This window comes from Spea bombifrons, chromosome 2, assembly GCF_027358695.1.
Source record: "Spea bombifrons isolate aSpeBom1 chromosome 2, aSpeBom1.2.pri, whole genome shotgun sequence".
In the NCBI taxonomy this organism is placed as follows: Eukaryota; Metazoa; Chordata; class Amphibia; order Anura; family Pelobatidae; genus Spea; species Spea bombifrons.
In genome coordinates, this window is record NC_071088.1 from 91,461,024 (window position 1) to 91,484,721 (window position 23,698).

A 23,698-nucleotide genomic window follows, 5' to 3' on the forward strand; every position below is an offset into this window, starting at 1 on the left:
TACAGCTAGTTGGATGGGAGAATCTTACTTGTGGCACTTGATTAGGAAAAGGAAGAGACAACTTTCTGTAGAGCACACAAGTGGACCATTATCATTGCTAGATAATAAAGCCTGGGGTCCCGCGACACAGTGGACGCGATGGTAATTCTTACATATCAAAACCTTACGAAGAACCTAAGACTGTTCAGACATTGGATTATAAGCTCCATGTACCTGTCTCTCTCTGGTCCAGGAGGTGTTAAAAGTTGTAACAGCATACATTGTTTTGTACCAATGATTACCACTCATTGATAGGTGCATAATTGTAGTTGTCCTAAAACCAGGAAGAGGCAACAGTTATAATCCTGCTACAAAGAAGGTAATACCTTTATATTACCATTTATTTTTATTTAATTGACATTTTACACATTATATTTCATTCTGTTCGGTAATGTCTTTTATGTGCGTAACACAAGCTGGTAGAGAACTTCACCCAGGCTCACAATGGAGAAGTTTATATCTGGTATATATTGAACAACAATGAGAGTATGTGCTCAAAAGAGAGTGTCCTAGAGCTGTGGTTGCAACCTCCAGGCATTGATGTCCACAACCAAGCCAACATTTTTAGGATATCTCCTGAGCATGGACACCAAAGTCCAATTGGATGAAGTTAATTCAATTACTTAAGCAAGGATATGGAGATTTGCTGGCTGATTTGTGGTCCTTAAGGTCCTATTTTATATCAGTTGTAAGCATTGTGAAGAGCATCTGCAGAAATAGTAGCTGGAGCCTGGGAGGTTCTGAATATGCACAGGTTGCCTGAAACAAAACCCTTTTTGATATAAAAAGGGAACACACACTATTATATTTTTTTGTTACGGTTCCTGCTATTCTAGATATAAGGCTGTAGGATACAGTTTACATGCTATTTAAAAGGATGATGATTCGTCCCCTGGGGTTTTTGTTTGTGGCTTTAATGGTAAAATACATGGATTTTTTGTGAATAAAATAAATGCCATTTCATAGTACAAATAATTGTTATATTAAACTGTATACATCCAATACTAATGTTCTAGTAAATAACATATTGTTATTCATTTTTTACAATTGTTTTTACCCTGCTTTAGAATACTTCCCAAAAGATGGAAATGAGTTCTATACGCGTGAAGTCTAAGGTTGGTGCAAATGAGCTAGTCTCGTCTACAACATGGCTCCAATCCCATGGTCTCAGGAAAAAGAAGCTGACTCTGCCAAAGATATTGGCGCAGCTTGGTTTCCAGCATAAAGAAGGTAATTACCACAACCAGGACTTCTGAAAACTATAGGATCTCCCAAGTGGAATGCCGGTGCCTGTGCTTTCCCAGTGAGCAAAGTGCACAGTTGTCTACCCTATGAGGACCGGTATAGAAAACTGCATTCCGGTGACAACAGGCAACCATTTTCAGATCCTTACTAATGGTCCACTGCAAGAACACCATAACACATTGAAGTTAGCATGTGTAAAGCAGGGGTGGGGCTCTCATAGCCAGCAGCCCACCAGGCATTTGCCCAGTGTGCCAGATGGTCTGTCCGGGCCTGACTTTGACTTCAGTATGCATACTCTGAAGCGCAGTGGGACCCAGGGCCACATTGGCCATTGGTGACTTGTGCTGACAGAATGCATGTAGTGAGACTACAAGAACACCATCAGACGGTAGATCCACCCCTGCATTGTGCACTTGTTGCCCCTGCTCTTATTACTTAAAATAAGCTGAAAGTGGGGGAACCACTAATTTAATTTTCTTATTTATTTTTTTAAGTTTTTATTTTGTGGATTTTGGGGGGACTTTACATTTGTGTAGCACACCATGATCAGTGGTTCCAGATCCCAACCAATACCCACGTTACTTTTATATTATTCAAATATAAGTTACATTTTATTATGTATTATGACTACATATTTCTTCTTACACTAGATGGGTTTATATTTCACTTCCTCAAATACTTCATTTTATAGTTCGGTATACTTATCAAACGTACAAAATGTTGCTTTGAGTTAAAAAAAGGTAACATACGTATTAGGAAATAGTGCCTTAATTTGAAATATAGTAAAAGCTTTGAGAACTATTAGGCTGATTGGAAAACAGAAAGCATATACTATAGACAGGTAAATTAAACAAATCTAATTTTGCTAAAAGGTGAATTTGTGACGTTAACCCTATGTATGAAGGCGTTTAGAATTAGAACCACTATAGTTAATTATTAAGATGGCCTAGATTTATTGTTTCTGTTATTTTAGAACATTTTGTATTGTCATTAATATCTCTTTTTCTACAGACTATGAAAACAAACTTGGGCGACCAGTATCCTCGCGATATGCACATGGTCTTTTCCACCAATATAACTTTGATGGTAAAATATATAATGTAAGTATAAAGAACATTGCTAGGGCTGGCAGTCAGTGAATGCAAAAACTTTTTCATGTGAGCCATAATGAAATATTTTTTCTTCAAACAAAGGTATAGAAATCAGGAAATTACACAGTACTTGCATCACAGTAGGGCTGTCAGGGGCAATAAGCTGCCCCGTTAAACCTTTTTAGATCTGATCGGTCCAGGACAAATACTGCTCATATAAGTGAATATTGGAACGGCATTATAAAAGTTCCCTGGAGGGTGATGTCGGTAGAAATGATCAAAAAATAGAAATCTACTGAAAAAATGCTTATATAATCTTAAATGCGTAAGTTGCTCAGCTCAAGGTGTTCCAGGTTACATCACTGGATCGTCACGTAGAAATGTCTTATTTGCCCAAGGTGTTTTCTGCGGTAAAAGGCAATTAAAAAATGAGATCATTATTTGGGCATCTTATCTTGTTTGTGTTGCTTGTAGAGATTTGCAATTCATGCGGTTGCTAACTCATTGTACAAGCTACCAAGCAACCATAACAATGAATCTCTGCCAATAACGATGACTCCTTAGAAACTATAAAGAAGAGTCACTGAGTCATTTTAAGTCTTTCAGGATTGGATCAGATACATTCGCTTAGCAAAGTATCACATTAGAAAAAAGGATCTAATTTGCAAGGGTCTGCATGGATAATGAGTTTGAGCCAATGACCCGTCTGAACCTTAATTGGTGTTAACATTGATTGAAATTGCATCTCTTAGATTTCAACGCCCTGACTAATCCCCTGAAAAGTGATCATAGATTCTAGACTGTAACTGCTAATAAAAAGCAGCATTGGAATCAATAGAAAACGACTTCTAGCAACAAATTCAGCTGGTTGATCAGAGTATTAGCACAACTTAAATGTATACATGTTTGACATGAGTTAGTAGCGAGTGCCAGCTACACGGAAGACTATATAAAACAATAAATAATAATATGTATCAAGCAAACTGGGCTCTCCCATGTAACAGCATTCTTCCTGTTGTACATAGCAATTTATTTTAATGATTGCAGAAAATACATCTGTACTACAGTGGGGTCACCCATTGCAGAAAATATAGCTGTAATACAGTGGGGTCACCCATGGTGAGGCTTCATTTTAGGTAAAATGCTGCGGAACAGTCTGTGGAAAGTATTATATTGCGGCCCACATGCAAGATTAGGTGGCAACATGCTGGAAAATGATCTGATCCCTGCTAACATGCCTGGATTATTAATTGTGATGTCACATGTGCCCCCCCTAACCTTATTAACATGTACATAAAAATGGGTTGATGAGCTACATTTCCCGGTGCCTTAAGTCAGAATAATGATGAGGGTGATGGGACTTGTAGCCCCAAAAGCAGATACACGAGGGGTGCAAAACAGGCACCATATTATGTGTGTCTCCCCTGCAATATATTGTGTCACAATATATAAATGTACAACCATATCTATTGGATACATTTACTAGTGGGTTGGGACCAAATATTTCGATTTAATTACATGTAAAGGTTTGGATGGGCCTATATAGGGATTTTATGAGGAAAAATATTTATTTTTCATATTTTTACCATTATATCTTGTGATGGGATGCACGGTTTGACTTAAACTGGAAAAATATAGGGTAGGCGGAAACATGTATTCAGAGCATTGGAACTCTAAGGGTTAAAAGCTATCACCACATATTCCTCTAATGTTTAACTATATAATTCTACACACATTTTGTGAGCTTTTGTCTATGTGACTCAGTTACAAAATAAAACACTTTTTTAAAGGCATTTATTTCATTGATGTTTGTGTATTATTTTTCTTTTTAATTCTGACTAGCTGACAGCCAAGAAAGAACATTTCCTGCAGAAGATCCATTTGGTCGCCGATGCTATTGAGCTGTACAAGCAAAGACTCGCCTGGCTCGCTGGGGGAAGCCGGCTTACGTTTGGTGTAATACAGGAACAGTCTGTAGTTTTTATCCTAGACTTTAATACTGTGACTAAACTTCAATATGACCGAAGCCGGGATGCTTTCTGCAATGTTCTCCGAGAACAGGTGGCACAAATTTCCAAGTTTAACTTAATTTGGTTAGTATGCATTTTAGTCACATGCACAACCCCATTTTTGTTGTTATTATTATTTATTGTTTTATATAGCGCCGTCATATTCCATAGGACTGTATATATATTTATGTACTGCGGTGTCAACATAGAAATAAAGAAGTAATTTATTATTTTGAGTTGTAGCGTTGCTTGCTAATTGCTTACTTAATCCTGTGCACACTGGGATGCAGGTGATATTAGGGTTTTCTAATGTGTATAATTTTGTAATGGGGTCACATGGCTTGATGATATCTGTGTGTCTATATTAAGTGTGCACACACATTTTATGCATAGGCATTTGGGAAAAGTAATATTAATTAACCATAAAGACATTATTTTAATGCTGATCTGTAACTTTTCCAGAATTTTAAAACTGAGTACACTATGAGTACTGGGCAGGAGATTTCTCTTTGGTCACAGATTTCCCTTTAAGTTGTTGTCGCCATAAAGCATCTGATCAAAAATGGCAGCAGATGATCTACTACTTCAAAAATCCTTAAAAAAAACTTAAAAAACAGCAAAAAACAAAACTAACAATGTACTCAGAGTTTCCAAAATCCATCTTTTGTTCCCTGTACATTGAAGACCAAGGTTTGTTTTCTGTGCAATCACAATACATTACTATACATGCCCTAGTCTCTTGTAAAGTGTTTTGTCTTTATTTTCCTTATTACCTTTCTTTCAGGGTTTCGCTGGAGCCTGTTAAATGGCATCAGAAAACTGTTCGTGGCACTCGGCAGTCAATCGAGGCAGCTGTTGAGTGGGTTTCGAACCTACCATATACACCAGTGGACAACCTAGATAGTGCCGCTGAAGCTTTATCACAAGCGGTGAATGACCAGGTAATGAAATAATAAACACTAATTAAAGGCAGCAGCACGTAATTGTTGAATAATTAGACATTATTGAATTTAACACTTTTATAATGCAGCATTAGATACAGCGTCCAAGTAGTGTTGAATTCTCTGACTCTTCCTCGAAATATTTATTTCACCGGTAGGGTATTGACAACTAAAAGGTAAAAGTCTGTATTGTTTTTATGTTATTAAACCTTCAGAACAAAGAATGAAAAGACATGTCTACTTAAGTTTACCCACTTAAAATACTAAAGAGTGCAGTTAACGTTTTGTCTTAGTAGAACAGCACCCATTAGTCAGGCACTAGTGCAGTGTCTCCCAACAGTGAGTTGAGATATCCATGCTGCTCCTGCTCAGCTCTCTGTGGTTTGTTTCTTCATCATATTTTGATGTTCACAGTCAGGGCCGGGCTGGGGGTGACTAGGTGGCCCTGGCACTTTAAGGCTGGTGGCTGCCAAATGACAGGCTTGCACCGTGATCTAACGCTCCCTCGGATTGTTTTATGGGACTTTTGATGGCTGTTTTGGTGTACTGACGTTTTACGGATTTGTAAAATTAAACACATTTGAACTACACTTTGAGTTGGTTTTTGGTCTTCAGGACTTGGATGTCCTCTTTGGATTGGAGTTTTTGGAGTTTATCCCTAATTATTATTTTTCATTTATTATTTACACAGCTATGCACTATATACTTTTAGTTATTTTGTTTTATTATTATTTGCTCCCTGGTGTCCCTTGGCATAAATATTAATATATATTTTTCCGTCACCTTTGGACACATTTATATCCAGGGATTGCATTTTGCTGTAAGTTAATTTTTATTATACACTTTTGGTGTTTTCACGGCATCGTTGTATCATCTAATGCAAGATAATCTATTTGGGCAGATTTTTGTCCCAGCATCAAATGATCCACTAAGAAAGCTTTTGGGGCCCTTCAGCATGCAGCAGCTGCAGGGTCCTATGTGATGCCCCTGCTGTAGTGTGTTAAATTGTATCATACATCTGGCTCTGTTACTAAAGTAAATTCCTGCTGACATCCCGGTTAACTCCCCCAATTAAAGGGGAAATAGAGGGGGGAGTGGGGAATGTCAGGACCCCGCTCCCGCGACCCGGAGGATTCCAGTATTGACCCGGAGAACCGGAGGAACTGTGTTTCTTCCGTAGTTCTCCAGGCAAACCCGGAGAGTTCCCAGGTATGGTAATAAGCGCTGCGTAAATTGTTGGCGCTACATAAATAAAAGATGAAAATAATTTAGGACCACTTGTCTTAAATATAATAATGAAACTTGTGCAGCAAAAACATAATTACACATCAAATGTAAGCATATGCTTTTTCAGCTTTGTTGTTTTTTTAGTTAGTTTTTAGTTTTACATCTAAAATAATGACCCAAGCCTTGCTTAAAATTAATATCTTGCAGGTTGAAGCCGTGTACTACTTTTCTGTAGGAGACATTTCTGATGGAAAGGAATCACTATTGGTGCAAAGCTTTTCGAGTAGCCCGCGTCCAATTCATGCTGTGTCTTATAACCCCCAAAGCAGTGGAACTATTACATTTTGGAAAGAGTTACGCCATCAGTCTTCTGGCAGGTATGTACTTTTTAACGTTATTATTATTAATAATAATAGTAATTATTATTAATAATAATATTGCTTCACCCATCGCACTTGATCAGCTTTTTCTATGAAGTAATATAAGCCAGGAGTGGAAAGTTTAGATTGCCACATCTACAGTGGTGATAGATGTGTATCTTGTTCCAAAATGTACAATTCTGTTTTATGAACAAAAATAACGCAGAATTGTACATTGTTATTGGTATATATATATATATATATATATATATATATATATAATGTTTGAGTCAGCCTACAAAAAAACTTTTTAAACAAGAGTTCAATCCTTCACCTATAGTAAACATGCTGAGGACTGTAGATTAACTAAATAAAATAATTTATTACACAGATACATATAATTAGATGCTTGGTTTTTACATGGCAGTTTGGCGTATCTTCTATCACAAAATATTCACCAATCACAAAATATTAACATCACAAAACATAATGTTGGCACCGATGCCAAATTACTCTAAATAGGAGTATTTTGCAACCCCTTGCAAAATCGTCACAACAGGTATGTTTTGTGCAGGTTCAGCTAAAAACAGCCTTGCATATAATTTACTTTCTGCTAGTCGGTTCTAGTGCTGGGTTGGCAAACTTTGTGAATGGTCTAACAAGACCATCCATGCGCATGTGTGCAAAGGTCTCCCATTTAATTCAATGGGAATGCCTTCCTGCCACTGAATGACTGCTTCAAGCAGTGCCGATAATCATCGACCATGTTGGATGAGGAGAGCTGCAGCTTCTCCGGAAGGTAAGTACCTTATTATTATTTTTAATTTTTAAAGAATACATTTTAATATGCATTCTTTTTTAATGAGGCTTTGCCATACTACCATACCTGGGAACTCTCCGGCTTCGACCCGGAGATTGCCGGGTGAGCACTGCTTCTCCGGTTCTCCGGGTCAAGACCCGAATCCTCAGGGTCGCAGGAGCGGGGTCTTGACACGCCCCGCTCCCCGCCCATTTTTCCTTTAAATGAGGGCGTGTCCAGCTGCCGTCAGTGGGAACGTCCCCGAACTCCCATTAATGTCACTGGGACCACCCACCGGCATCAGCGGGACCGCCCACTGACATCAGTGTGCAGTCCTGGCCGCGTCCCGCAAGGGTAGGCTCCGGGTATCCAGAGCCCAGAAGTTCCCAGGTATGGACACTGTCCCGTTAAGAAGCAGACTTAATATGGTCTGCTGTTAGATGTATCTTTAGCCAATACATTTTGGATTTACCAAGTCTGTTAGCATGGCCTTTTTTATAAATAATTATTTTGTTGAACTGATAAGTGGCTCTTAATGTGTACACACAGAGCACACACTACACACTTACGCTGGCATGTGGAAAGAAATGTAAGCCTAACCTATGAAAGCCTGGAAAGCATCCACATTAAAAGCAATTTTGTTTAATGGACATAATAGATAATAGAATGACAATTCATTGAATAAACAGAGAAAGACATGCATGTAGAAGAGACCGTACGGCATACTATAACCTAGTATCTAATCAAAGTTTTTTCTAGAGCAATTGTAGCTTGTATATCTCCAGGCACTGAAAGCTATTAGCTTCTTCATAGCCAAAGGAGACAATTAACACCACATAGGAAATCGTGTGCTGAATCAAAACGGCAATTAGGATTTCTGGTATGATTATCACCCCCTGCTCACTCCTTTCCATTTAAACTTCTGCTTCATTGAGTTAATTTGACTGCTTGCGCTTGTTAATCTGTCGCGCTTGATGTTATTGCCAAAAACTAGCAAGATTAACTAATCGATCAGCTTCCGGGTTCTTTGCCGCCTCCATCATCACATATACAGTATATTAAAAAGTAATTCTGGCATGTGGATGATGAGATATGACCCATATTGACCGTACGTTGATCTGTCTCTCCAATAAATAGTAGTAAATAGTAGACTTGGGCACCAGGGGGCTCTTCATCTTCGTGCTCGTCTTCGGCAAAAAAAAAAAAAGGTATAGCATAATAACGTTGGATTTCAAGCATATGGAACAATCCAAAGTTATTATTCTCAATGTATCTTACCAATAGATGGCAGCATTCTGCCCGAAGCTATATTAGCCATATATGGTAGTGTGCTCATTTGCAATTGTTAATTATTCAAATCAAATATATTCCCGTGATCCTTTCGTCTAACAGTTTAATACAAAAAAACCCCAAAATAAATATTAAAAAAAAGTTTGCAAGTTCTACAGAATTATTGTCCGCGAATGCGGACATTTAACTGTTGCAGCGGGGAGACCACTGGTTTCCCCGCTGTGTCAGTTAAATGTCCGTACCAGCAACTTTGTTGGTAGCTGGCATGGACTTTTAAACTATTGCAGCAGGGTCCCAGGTTGTTTTATTTATTTACTTCTGAATAGAACCAATGGTGAACCAGAATGGTGAATAGAACCAATGGGCCGTGCGAGTGAGCCTATTGGTCGCTTGCACGGCCCTTTAACCGACGGATTTCTAACGCAGCATGGCAGGGGTTAACGGGAGCGTAAATCTGTAGGTTCGCTGTCAGGGGTTAAAAACGATGTGCGAATGAGCCTATTGGTCACCTGCAGGGTCTTCCTCTGGCATCAACCAATTGGTTGATGCCAGAGGAGGTCCCTGCAGGCAACCAATAGGCTCACTCGCACTGCCCTGTAACCCCTGATGGCGAACCTGCGGATTTCCGCTTACGTCAACTCCTGCGATGTCGTGAAGATAAGGTAGGCTAGATGGGGAAGGGACCGGGGAGATTAGTAGACGAAGACGATCACGAAGATTCTTTGTGTGTGTGTATTCGTCTTCGTCTTCATCTACGTTTTACCGCCGCTCTCTTCTCTTCTTCATGTCTTCGGAACGAACACGAAAACTCACTCTTCGTGTTCGTTTTCATGTTCGCCCGAAGACGAATGCACAAGTCTAGTAAATAGTGTTGTTTTAAAGAATAAAAATCTGGCACCACTTCAGCTTTTCATTTGCTTAAACCCTTCATCATTCTCAGTCAGCTTTTGTCAGACCAATAAATTGCAGATCCTTGCAAGCCGCAACTTAACTACAGATGATGGGCTATCCAAATTTAGGAGATGTATATTAGCACTGGCATTTTCATTAAAAATGATGTACGTAGTAAAATATATGACATCAGACATGTACTCCAATTGTATTATTTGGCGGGGAGTGGGCACTATGGGCATTATGTTAATGTTATTTCTGTAATAGCAGGTTCCATCTATATTCAGAACAAAATAAAAATACTGTCAGGACGTTAACTCAACATGGGGAAGATCCAGCCACAACAAAGCCAATCGCTGCCAACATTCTTCCTGGTAAAATATTTCACCGTTCTTTTCTCTCTGTTTGTTTGCATGTCTTCCTCCTACATATGTTGTAGAATTCCCATCATTGTTAGCCACATTCAGTAGTTCAATGCAACAACAACAGGAAACCTGTCTGCATGCCAATAAACACAACTATGTCAGTTTGTGAATCCATAGAGAATTTGATATATTAAAACTGAAATGTACCTCGCAAGTGACAGCTAGGGCGTTAGTCTCAAGTTCCAGGTTCTCAGGCTCCTTCACCACATATACATATACTACGTTCAAAAGTTTGGGGTGACTTGTTTTTGAAAGAAAAGCAGATATACAGAGTAGACGTTGTTAGTGTTGTAAATGACTATTGTGGCTGTAAATGCCTGATTTTTAATTGAATGTCTTTATAGGGGATACAGAGGCCTCTTATCACTCCCATCACTCCTGTGTTCCAATGACATGTTGTGTTACTAATCTAAGCTTCAAAGGATAATTGATTATTAGAAAGCCCTTTTGCAATTATGTTACACAGCTAGAAATTTCCTTGAAAGCAGCTAAGTGACCCCAAACATTTGAATGTATATATGTATCATCTCTTTATGTCTATATAAGTGCAAACTGTCACCATGTCATAAAAAATGACACGGTCACTCCATAGAAAGAGTACTATTCTACCCATTGTACTCAACATCTACCGCGGCATTGATGACCATACATATGATAACGCTTTATGTGTATCCATGTCTGCCTACAATGTACCACTAGCGCCTGCAGAGTGCATTTTTGGGCAGATTAGGAGGTGCGCATATAGGTAGTAAATTATGGTTCTGTCCAATGTATATGTACCGTATATGTAATTCTTTATTGCTTGCCACAAGCAAACCTTGTCACTTGTGTATTATGTGGAAATGCAGTGTTTATAACATTAAAACCCCAGGCTGGTCTTTCTGTGGCATTCTGTGGCAACCCAATAAGAGTTATACTTTACCCTACTATAAGCACCTGTGAGCACCGAGTTTGCACTTGCCAGTTCACTTCGGATCTGTGTCTGCCATGTCTGGAAATAGAACTGTCACATTAGTCACTTTCAATCACTTTGCTGACAAGAGCTATTCACAGCTGCTTGAAGAAAGACACCTTACATGCCTGATATGTAGAGTACACATGATCTGATCATCAGAGATTTTAACCGTGTTGGCCAGTGTGTAGCACTTTATTCTTTGTTTTCTCTTTAAAAAAATATCTAAATTAATCATGCTTTGCTGTTTATTTTGTTTGGGTATATATGTGGGGTGCAGAGGTTTTTCCCTTTCTATATGAGGCATTTACTAAAATGTTCTCAATATAGCTTGATGCTAAATACCCCTGGTGCCCATGTCTGTGTATTTGCCCGCTGCCCCTGTCTCTCTCACTACTTCATTTTCCTATACAAAAATGTATTTAAATGTATATAAAAATGTATGTAACAATTAAATGTTAAATAGATATTAACTATAAGTGGTTGTTATTTTCTAGAGTGTGACCTGAGAGAAGATCAGCTGATGATTAGGAAGGAAATGGATGAAGCCGAAAATACTCTTAAAAAATTACATGATATTTTAAAAGCATTTTATGATCCTGATGATGGTAATTATTTTCTAGCCTGTACTAATTGTCTTTTCTTGTTAAAGCCACTTTGATGTCACTGAAAAGATCTTAGTTCTGAGACATCAACCACTTCATTATACAGAATGAATGCAGAAATAAGGCTAATTGCTAACAAAGTTATGCCTTTATCAGCTCAATGAAGAAGAAGATGCCAAAAAATATAAGACCAATTTAAGATATTCAATCAGTTTAAGAAGTATCTAGGATAGAGATAAGTTATATTAGAATGATGAGTTTCAAACCAAGCAGGATGCAATCAAATATTTAATAGACCTACCAAGTCTTTTTGCAAATAAAGATCATTTATTATATCATATTTGTCACTATTATTTGGCAATTCGGTGATGGGAGCTACCCGATTGCTGAAGTATATGACCAGGAGATCCATCTAGAAGAAGGATTTTGTCCTGTTGGGTTATAAGTAACGTGCCTTAAATTTGTGTTTGCCTAGAAAACAGCACCCAACCCATGCCTGAGCCAGGACCTGACGATTATGTTAGTTCAAAAGAATGGCTAAAAAAATTTGGATTAAAACCACAGAAACTGCGGTTTTATGATGCCCTCGCAGACTGTGCTTTTCGCCACAGTGATGGTGTAGTGGACATTAAGACGAAGCCAGAGGATGAGTCCGTGCAGACAGATGCTGTAAGTACTATAAACAAAGCATATACAGTATAGTACTATTAATACTATTAATTGATACTCCCACCACAATACCTCTCACCCTTTCTCTATGCCTTATGTTTATCACCCCATTTTCCCTCTAGATTGTAAGCTTGCGGGCAGGGCTCTCTCCACCAAATGTATCGGTTTGTCTTTAGTCTGTCAATTCTTGTCTTGTCATATCCCTTGAATATATGTATTGTATTAAGCGCTGCGTAAACTGTTGGCGCTATATAAATAAAAGATGATAATAATAATAATAATAATAATATTAATAATAATAATAATACATGCACAATTGTGAACAGAACCACAAGATTAACACATTTTATTATATATTTGTGTAAACTCCAACTACTTCCAGCAGAAGCCCTTTCCAAGCATCCAGGCAAAAAAAAGTATTTCTTGAATCACGCAACACAGTTTTCATAGTTTTTTCAGTAAAAAACACATTTAAATATCGTTATCATAGGTTCCCTCTCCCTTCTAATTTATTTACATGCAGTCACATTTTGTGCAAGGCTTATAAATGTTTTGTCCAAGGTTTAATGTATAGAATCTCTCTGGCCTTCCCTGCAGGAAAATAACATAAAATTTATCAACGCCAAATACTGTGATCGCTTTGTGCACACGATCTGGAAAGATGGCTCTGTGGTCCATCTATACGTCAGCAAAGAAAAGTGTCGGTGGTATGAAGAAAAAATGAAGGCTGCTCTAGAGCTGATGGAGAGAAGGTATTTCTTCACAATTGATTGAAAGGCTTTGAGATTCAGTACAAAGGGGGTTAATACAGCTCTTCTATTCTCTTTCATTCTATTGTCTATTCTTCCAAATCTGCCAATGGTATATATATATATATATATATATATATATATATATATATACTCACACATGTAGTACAAAACCCCTTTATGTTTAACTTCTTGTTCTTATGGTTGTTCCTCCTTGTTAAGTTATCTCTTCCCTATTCGTAAGTTGCTGATTGTTGCTGATTGGTTAAGGAGACTTTGTAAAGGGGGTAATGACAAGCTATAGGTAGATTTAATAAATTAATTGTGACGGCGACAGTTCCCCTTTAACATGGTTACAAAAGTAAATATCTGACACTGTCTTTTGAAGATGAAAGAGGCTCATATTAAAAAGAAAAGGTTAGGTGTAGAGCATACATTCAATATTAATATATGACATTTGCTACAGAGGAGGTGCTTCAGCTTTAAAGCACAAAGTCATTAAATAATAACTTAGCAGACATGAAAGACATATATTTTTACCTTCGTTCAACAAAGTAAGAAATATTCTGGGTTTTTTAAAGGTGCCATTCTGCCTACTTTACTACCCTGCCTACTTCTAAAACTAAATGCATTATCCTTAGTACTTTTTACTCAAAAATAATTTAAGCTAGTTTTTGAGTAATGCATAATACCACAAAACACTTAATTGTAATGTCCCCTTTGCCATTCTCTTCTGCTTTTGTGAGCAGTGGTGATCATGGGACAATTAGGGAACTCAGGCCCTTGAGCGACCTGCCAAACTCTGAACCGGACCACGATCACAGTTCCCATGTGGCCACATTACAAACACTACAATGTACTGATGCAGAAAAACTGCAATATGATGTCATATGCCAGTATTTTACCTTGATACATAGTGTGGTAGTTGGGTGAATTAGGTAAGTAGATTGTCGTGCTATGGCTCCGCCTCTAACCACACCCAACATATCTGTAACCACACCCTCAGTGAAGTTGGCCTGCTTTAGTGCCCATGAAATGTTGGGGTGGGGGTATGTTACTGTTCAATGCACAAATAGACAGCTTGCGTGCGCTCTGCTTTACACGGTATTGCCTTCTCGTAGAGTCAAGTGGCTTCAGAAAGGCAGCAGAGAACTTTTTGGCACTATCCTTGAAGACCAAATCTACATTCTAATTGACGTCTCACATTCCATGAAAGAGAAGCTGTTTCTTGTGAAGGAAAAAATATTTCAACTTATGGAGGTAATATTGGTAATATTAATGATCTAAAAATATGTTTAGTTTAAAAATCAGTTTTGCTTCATTCCTCCTGAAGTAACATCGCTATTGGCTCGCACATGGATATTTAATTAAATATAGTGTCTAGGTTTGTATCGAAATACGCATGTTACAAACTAAAATTAAGCTGTGAGACATTTACATGTTTTTAAAGTAGAAGCTTTGTTTTTTAACAAAATGTGTGAACATTTGGTTTTGACAGGAGCAGCTCAGATACAAAAAGATGTTCAACTTTGTAAAGTTTGATTCTAAAGTTGAAGCGTGGAAGTCACAATTAGCAGAGGCTACTGAAAACAACTTAAGAGATGCTTGGTTTTGGGTTAAAGAGCTTCAGGTAAGGCTATCTACTTACACATTTTGAATTATTTTAACCCCTTCAGGAGAGAGGGGTTTACCTCCCTAAGTGACCAGAGATTTATGTAATTTTTAGCAAATCTATGTCCATTATTTTGCTTTTCCATGTTTAGTGTACCCACACAAATTATATATTGATTATTTCAAGGACAGCTAGTGCATTATCTTTATACTAAAGTATTTAATTTAATGTGAATAATATGTCAAAAACATTTTTTTCAGTTTGACTTTTCTTTCACAAATTAGGTGACACCGATAAAAAAACAACCAATTTAATGTCCAGCAACATCCCCTCAGTAGAACAATATGTTTAATGTATATTTCCAGTGGGAGGGGTGAGAGGTCTTTGGGCACATATTTTTTCATTTACCATTTTTTATTATTTTTTTACATTTTAATTTACGTATTTATTTATTTTTCAGTAGCAGGAGCTAGGGATGGGGATGAAGCCTCGAATTCCAAAAACTAAAGAATGTATGCATTGATCTGAATGCAGTAGAGTGCATTAAAGTCTATGCAAAGCCTAAACTGTCCCTGTAACTTTATTATGTGTTTTTCCATGCATGATAGGGGCCGTACACAAAAACCCTAGAAGGCCACATTCAGACTGTTGAGCAAACTACCCTGTGAAATTACCCAGACTTTATATACATTTCTAGTATTCTAGGGAATTGTTATCCATGGTGGGTCCAAAGTGTTGGCAGTGACAACTAATTAAGTATCAGGTTCACATATGTGCATTCCATGGAAAGAAAGATAACACTTTCCTGTCAATACTGTAACAATAGGATCCCATATTTATCATTATTATCGTTATTATTAACGCTCTAGTTATGTCCTAGATATGTTTACTGTAAAATCTCAGTCCATATATGATAATATGCTAATATGCTTAGATTGTCCCTTTAATAATATACTATATGACCAAAAGTATGTGGAGACCAGACCAGCGCACCTATATGAGTTTGTTGGACATCCCATTCCAAAATCATGGGCATTAACATGGAGTTGGCTCCCCTTTGCGGCTATCATAGCCTCCACTCTTTTGGAAACGCTTTCCACAAGATTCTGTGTTGTGCACATTCATCCAAAAGTACATGTGTGCGGTCAGGTAGTGATGTTGGACGAGAAGGCCTGGCTCGCAAGTTGGCTTTCCAATTTATTCTATGTGTTCAATGGGTTTAAAGTCAGGGCTCTGTGCAGGTCACTCATGCTCATCCACACCAAACTTGTCAAACAATGTTTTCATGGACCTTGCTTTGTTCACTGGGACTGGGAGTCATGCTGGAACAGGAAAGGGCCCTCCCCAAACTGGTGCCACTATGTTGGAAGCATGCAGTTGTCTAAAATGTCTTGGTATGCTATAGCTTTAACATTACCCTTCCCTGGGACCTAGGGACCTAGCCCAAATCTTAAAAAAACAACCCCAGACCATTATGCCTCCTCCACCAAACTTTACAGTAGGCACTATGTCCAGTGGCTTTATACCACTTCATCTGACGCTTTTCATGAAGCTCCCGACACACAGTGGTTTTGCTGATGTTGCACTCTGTAGCGAATGATGCTACAGAGGACAGGTGATTTTTACATGCTGCGTTCTTCAGCTACGTTCTACTGCTTCATGGCTGAGCTGTTACTCTTGAATGCTTCCGCTTTACAATAATAGCGGAGCATAAATGTCATAAATTGACTCCTGGCAAAGGTGGCATCCTATGACAGTGCCATGCTTAAAGTCGCTGAGTTCTTCCATATGACCCATTCTACTGCCAATATTTGGTGTATGGAGATATATATTTATATACCAGTCGGCAAAGAGTGTGACAGAAACATCTAAACTCAATAATTAGGAGGGGTGTCCACATACTTAGGTCATATACTGTGTATTGACCAATGGTGATCCATTCAGTTATCCATTGGACGCTTAATGTTTTGTTTTTTTTTGCTTATATATGTGGACTTATGCATATAATCTGTCACTCAAGTAAAGTAAATTATGAAATCACATTATTATTGGAAATATCCAACAAGAGATTCCAGATGGAAACAGTATCTTGTGAATCTGTGAATCTAAACACATGGGCACATGCAATTCTACAAAACGTTCTGAACATGAATAAGAAACAGTACTTGCTGGCAGGATAGACAGATTAAAAAACCTTATTTATGCCTGTAGAGAATTGTACACAGTGATTTGTTTAACCCTCCATGCAAGCAAACTGATTAGGTGAACGCATGATAGTCAAAACAGTTTACTCATACAGTGATATTTGGAGACAGTCAGCTACATGACCTTGCATATAGCTGGAGTAAAACAGACTGCTATGAATATTAAACAAATATACTCTTTGATGTCCTCTGCTTCACCGAGGGGCTCTTAAAGTAAAAAAAAATTTCCAAGGGAGATGAACTGTCAGTAGCCAGTCCAACATTTGCACAGCTAGACGCCGGCCTTGTGTAAACCAGTGTGCTACTCCACAGATGCGGCACAAATATTAATAGAAACCACAATGGTATTTAGGAACTATAAGCAAACTCAAAACGAGGAACATAAGAGCAAATATAAAGCTAAGCTTAAGGAGGCAAAACACATTATTAGATGCACCCACAGAGGAGAAAATTGCCAGGTTAACAAAGAAAGGATGATAAAACCCTTTTTTGGCTATATAAGTGAAAAAAAATATAGTAAACAAGGAATAATTAGATTAAAGACAAATACAAAGTTATATAAATCAGGATAATGATCCACCCTACTGCCTAAATGACTAATGGCGTGGGTCGCACATGATAACTGTTGGCTGGCCAGTGTTTCCCTTTTTTTAATATCCAACATCTAGCTCGGTCTCGGTGCCGGCTGGTAATGCTGAGCTCCGGAAGATGACGTCATTTCCGGCGCTCACCATTACAAGCCGGCACCGAGACCGAGCAGGGACGTTTGATATTCCTAATGTGTGGTCCATTGTCTTATTTGCATTTAAATGAGAAGTGATGAAAAATATTGTAATGGAGAGATGCATTGGCCAGATTAATGTTTTTGTGTCCATTGTGAACCTCACCAGCACCCTGTAAGTAGGTCACTAATGGTTAATATTGTTGGTGATAATTCATTTTACTATTCTCCTCTCTTATTTATTGAATGGCATTCACTATTGAAATGTGTCTTTTACCAACAGTATTTAGTAAACTGAGTTTTTAGACTGTTTAAGATGATTCTTAAGTTTGGCTTTAACCCTTTTTGTTGAAAGGTTGGCAGCTCAACTAACACCCTGAGAGCTCTCCAAGTGGCGCTTGCAGACAGCAACACTCAAGCAGTATACCTGCTTACTGATGGACGCCCTGACCAGGTACCTGCCATACATTCACTAACTTAATAACTTTAAATAGCGAATGGCCAACACTGTTCCATATCATACATAGAAAATAAGTATTCGTTGTCACAATAGCACATAGATGAACAGATTTGCAAACGTATATAAGAAATGTAGAGGAAAAAATAACAGGAGGCAGCACAGTTTGGTGTTAATACGGAAACCATGTCATATAGATTAAGAATCATACCGGAAAACTCTCAGGGTTTGACTTCCTATTCTGCACTGCTGTGATCATGCATTTGCCTGCCAATTGGTGCTTTTCCAACTAGTATGTTATATTTGATATCCTTGCTTGAATGCTGGTGACTTAGTTAACTGTATCTTTAAACAAAAGTCCAGCTTTCCATGTGGAGCCATTTGGTTTACACATCTGGCAAGTCATTGCATAGAATCTCGTGATGGACCGTGAAAGGTCAAAAGTCTCATATAGAACATTTTTCAGGTATGTTTATAATTAAAGCCCTAGGTGGTTAGTGTGTTACATATGTAGATGTCATCATAAAATGAATGTTGTGTACCAAGCAGTAAATATACAACATTACTAATTTAAGTAAAGTTATTATCACCACTATTAATATTTTTCACCACTGTTAACACCAATTTATTGAGCCTATTCCTTTGTAGTTTTTAGATATCTAGACCTGAGCTAAAACATTTTTTAATATTCTTGCAGCCCTCTTCATTGATTCTCAATCAACTGAATCTCCAGCAACAAGTTCCAATACACACCATTTCCTTCAACTGCGATGATACGGAGGCAAACAACTTCTTGTATGAGCTTTCAAAAAAGACAGGTGGGAGATTCCACTGTTATAACAGTTATCTAAAAGACTCAGAAGCCCCACAGCCTTTCGTGGTGAGTACCAATTGCATTCTTCTTAATTCATCTTTTATGGAGAATGTATGTTTTTCCTGCATAATTATGGTCTTCCATTTATTTGTATTGGTTACAGAGTGAAGACATACAGTTACTTGTGAATGAGATCGAGATGGGTAAAGCAGATCTGGAGAAAATACAGAAAGTTCACAGCGAATGCTTAATGTTGGATTGGTACCACAACGGAGAAAAAGATATTTCACATACGTAGGTCGCTAATTAACAGTGGGACCTAGTGGTGACCTGTGTTTGTTTTGCACCTATACTCATTGTCCTATGGTTTTAAGGGACACATAGAATATTTGTGGCAAAAAAAGTCTCATAAATAGTAGCTATGATTTATTTTTATGTTCTATGTCGATGCACACCTACCAATGATCCTCTGCTATTTTCCAATTGTGTTACACATGACCCAGTGGATAATATATTTGCGTAATTATTTATTCCTTAAATGATGTGAGTGTGAGGGTAAGGGAAGGAATATGTATGGATTTATGTTGAATGAGAATTTATGTATAAGTGTGTGTGTTTGCATGAATGTGTATGTGTGTTTATGTGCCTACATAGATGTGTATGGGTGTTTGTGTGTTAGAACGGATGTGTGTGTGTTTATGTGTTAGTATGAGTGTGTAAGTGTGTATGAATATGAGTAAAGTATGTTAGTGTAAGTATGTGTAAGCATGTTTATGTGTGTTTGTGTGATTGTGTAAGTGTGTGTACATATGTGTGCCAGTAAGTATGTTGGGGGGACAAGAGGCCGATTGGACCACTTGGCTTTACTTGCCTCTGGGCCAGAGCATGCCAGCACTCCCCTGCAAACTTTAAAAAGTACCCTACTGAAAATATACTGTAAGTATATCACGTATAGAAAATTAGGTGGATGTTCCCTTTTAAATGCCGGGTGACATCCATTGTCATTGTATACAATGTATACCCTGTACATACGTGGTTGTGTCAGACACAAGAATGATATCTATCAGAGCATTACATTATATTAACATCTATGTATTACTACTATCTAGTTCTAGACTATGTTCTAATGTAATGTGCCCATAATTTAGGTGTGCTTTGATGGAGACAGTGGGGTAAATAATACGATAAGTATGATTATTGCACCTAGCCCTTATAGGTTTGTCTATGTTTTTTTATAGACCTTGTTATTTACCAAGATATTTACAAACATTTATAAACATTTACTGCATTGCCGAAAATGTTTTGTTTTTTTCCTTTATGATCTTTTTAGGTCTTTTCAGTTCCATCAGAAATCTCTGGTTAGATCACAGTCAGCTCATGAACTTACCGCCACCGCGCCACTTCTGCACAGGCCAAGGCTTAGTGCGCCGAAACTGCTCCAGAGGAACAAAGCGCGCCATGCAGGTGACCACCCTGTGACTGCTTTACAAGAAAGCTTTGCATCGCAGCAAAAATCTGTCCCTATGTTACTAAATTCTAAAGAGAGAGACCCGACTTCCTTTTGTACCTAGACTTTAAAGAACTAAAACGTGCCCCCATTCCATTGCTTACGGGACAATGTGTTAAGGTCTAACAATGTGAGGGGAAAACTCTGGGGAACATTTATTTTGCATCGCCCAATAATGATATCTCACAAGTCAGTTTATTCCTCTTATAATTTGCTTACAGAAGATTTTAATAGACAATATTAACACATTATTCTTTTGCCTCAGTAATTGAGCTAAATATTTGCTTGTTCAAAGAAAGAAATATTAAATTATTCCGTCCTTATAATATTAGTTTTTGTTTTTTTAATGAAGTAATTATATGAAAGGTTGGCAAGCTAATGCAATGCAATGTGAAGGACACGTACTCAATGTACTGTTTTGATTTATTATTATTTTTAATGAGACTCATAAATGCATGTGCGTAAATAATAAGGTGTATATATATATATATATATGTATGTGTAATCACTGCCTTCCGAGTGCAATAGCTGCCATGTAGAATTACACATTAGGAAGTGTCTTTACATGTAGACAATTGTTCCACTGGACAGAATAAAGGGAGTTTGGAGCGAGAGAGGTAAAGTAAAAAAAAAATCCATGATACCAGCCATCGTAACTTAGAATGACGCACATATTAGCCTATACACTATATGGGCAAAAGTATTGGGACAACTGACCATGACACCAACAGGGACTTGTATGACATTACATTCTAAATACATAGAAATTAATATGTAGTTGGTCCCCTCTTCGCAGCTATAACAGCTTCCACTCTTTTGGGAAGGCTTTCCACAAGATTTTGGAGAGTTTCTTGGTGAATTTTTGCCCATTCATCCAGAAGAGCATTTGTGAGGTCAGGCACTGATGTTGGATGAGAAGGCCTGGCTCCCAATCTGGCTCCCAATCTGGCTCCCCATACTCTTTCTACAAAGTTGGAGGCATAACATTGTCCAAAATGTTTTGGTATGTACTCTTTAGCCTCGACCTCAACCCCATCGAACATCTTTGGGATAAACTGGAACGGAGATTGTGAGCCAGGCCTTCTCGTCCAACATCAGTGCCTCTGAAATGCTCTACTGGATGAAACACTCCAGAATGTGCATGTTTGCATACATGCAGTCCTTTTCTCATTGTGGCTGAGTGTTAGCAAAGGAGATGGACTTTAATGAACTTAATAAAGTTAAATACAAGAAAATATGACTGATGCTTTAATTTATTCTTTATATTTCTGGCAAAATCTGCAGCACAAACCAAATCTAGCCTTCTTCGGGCCCTCAGCCATGGGGTGAACCTCAGTGAAAGCTCAGTAGAAACAGACATGCCCACAGAAACTAAAGATCTTTTTAACAATAACAACAAGAAAACTGCCAAGGTCCTCAAAGGTAAGACATGATAGTCTTCTGTGGGAACACGCCAGAAATCCTAGGATTTTTTCTGCTGACCATTTTAGTAGTGCCGACTGGCAGTGGCTCCATGTGGGTGGGAAGAGAGTTGTCTAGATGTCAGAGAAGCTCTAGAAAGGATGTGTGTATGGCTACCAAACCTCCTAAACATGTCAAGAACATTAATTCCAAGATGAAATGCCATTCAGCAGTGTATTCTGGAGACTCAAGACAAACAACTATAGTTCTTTGCACAAGATCAATGTTCTATTGTACTCACCCAGTTCAAAGTAAAATGCTGTACAATAATACAAAGGTGGAAATATCAAACCGAACCATATTTAACAAGTATAGAATACAAATGTTGGTTTTAATAGGTAGAATTTTTCTTTGTGCTGTAGAGGCGAGCTAAAATAATTACCCAGTGAAAAATAGTATCAGAAGATGCTTAAGCACAAGTACTCCATCTTATAAAAGTATGATTAGAACAATCCGGCCAAAGAAGAAGGCTTATTTTTTTTTTCTTAAGATAAACCAAAAAGAAGTGATGTAACGATAACCATAGCCAAGGTTATTTTTAGCATGTAATCAGTTATAAGAGGCTGCTTCAGTCTGATGAAATAGGTTCCAGACAATCATTAAATTAGATGCTACAATTTCCCAGGTCATTATTTCTCAACTCATGTGATACTAATTATAGAAGATGCTGTATGGCGGCATTAACAATGTTTGCTACTACATTTATGCAGAATTCAGCTGGAGAACTGGGATTTGGCGTTCTTGCACATGTTTTGTTCAATACTGTATATTCTTTTATAGAATTAAAAATTGTAGATGGCGCCACATCAAGACAAAAAGTCAAGCGACTGACAAAAGAGTAAGTGAATAGACGAAAATGCTCCTCTTCTTGTTTCATGGTATATTTATGCTGTGCTCACCATTATCCATTCTTTGATCGCTTTAGTTCTCTGGACGTTTCTTCTGGCCGCTGGCTGAAGACGCGCGGTTTGGTTGCTAAACGTCTTACCATAATGGATGTGCTTGGCCCCACGACTGTTCCACACACTGCTAAATATGTGCCAATTCTTGACAAGCACATACTTTCTAAAGTTTTTAATGAGGTAAGAACCCACTGTTTGCAAGAGGCCTCTCAAAAGGCATTTTCTATGAATAAAGTTGTAAATGAAACGCATAGGGGGGTTTGGGCCCTTGGTAAATTCTCTTGATACCACAATGGAGATTTGAAATGTCACTGCCAGAAAAGTGTATATGGTATTTGAGGCATGTGATAGATGCAAATATTAGTTACCTGCATTTTACAATGTATGCCATACATTTTAAGATGAATATCGTTAACAGATAACGTTACAGTGAAAAATATGGATCTTCACATTTAAACACAGGATGTAAAACCGATAAGATGCCCAGCGGGAATGATCACTGAGCAAGGAACTAATTTGTGTTAGAGGTGCGCCAGACTCTCATGATCTATAGAGTTGGTTGAGTGATAGAAAATTAGAGAATTTTTATTGATTTTGGAGCTGTTTATTACTTTTATCTGTTTCTGCAAGGATTCCCTGATGTTTTTAATGGGAGTCTCATTTAAAGGGGATACAATTAATTTCAACTTATGTTTTGCACCATAGGAAACCCTATGGTACTGCATAGTT

General features: G+C 37.9%; 1 protein-coding gene across 1 annotated transcript in view; it reads left to right on the forward strand.

Moving 5' to 3' along the window:
* The first annotated feature begins 1,121 nt into the window (after positions 1 to 1,121).
* Positions 1,122 to 23,698, forward strand: part of VWA3B (von Willebrand factor A domain containing 3B) — a 53,279-nt gene continuing 30,702 nt past the window's right edge. Inside the window, exons 1-18 of the mRNA XM_053455991.1 lie at positions 1,122 to 1,269; positions 2,296 to 2,384; positions 4,218 to 4,468; positions 5,169 to 5,325; positions 6,760 to 6,929; positions 10,162 to 10,265; positions 11,766 to 11,876; positions 12,349 to 12,542; positions 13,140 to 13,294; positions 14,413 to 14,551; positions 14,790 to 14,921; positions 18,184 to 18,282; positions 18,983 to 19,165; positions 19,263 to 19,393; positions 20,430 to 20,563; positions 21,891 to 22,028; positions 22,848 to 22,905; positions 22,993 to 23,149. Of these exons, the coding sequence (XP_053311966.1) occupies positions 1,122 to 1,269; positions 2,296 to 2,384; positions 4,218 to 4,468; positions 5,169 to 5,325; positions 6,760 to 6,929; positions 10,162 to 10,265; positions 11,766 to 11,876; positions 12,349 to 12,542; positions 13,140 to 13,294; positions 14,413 to 14,551; positions 14,790 to 14,921; positions 18,184 to 18,282; positions 18,983 to 19,165; positions 19,263 to 19,393; positions 20,430 to 20,563; positions 21,891 to 22,028; positions 22,848 to 22,905; positions 22,993 to 23,149 (2,550 nt within the window). The remainder of the gene's footprint in view (positions 1,270 to 2,295; positions 2,385 to 4,217; positions 4,469 to 5,168; positions 5,326 to 6,759; positions 6,930 to 10,161; positions 10,266 to 11,765; positions 11,877 to 12,348; positions 12,543 to 13,139; positions 13,295 to 14,412; positions 14,552 to 14,789; positions 14,922 to 18,183; positions 18,283 to 18,982; positions 19,166 to 19,262; positions 19,394 to 20,429; positions 20,564 to 21,890; positions 22,029 to 22,847; positions 22,906 to 22,992; positions 23,150 to 23,698) is intronic.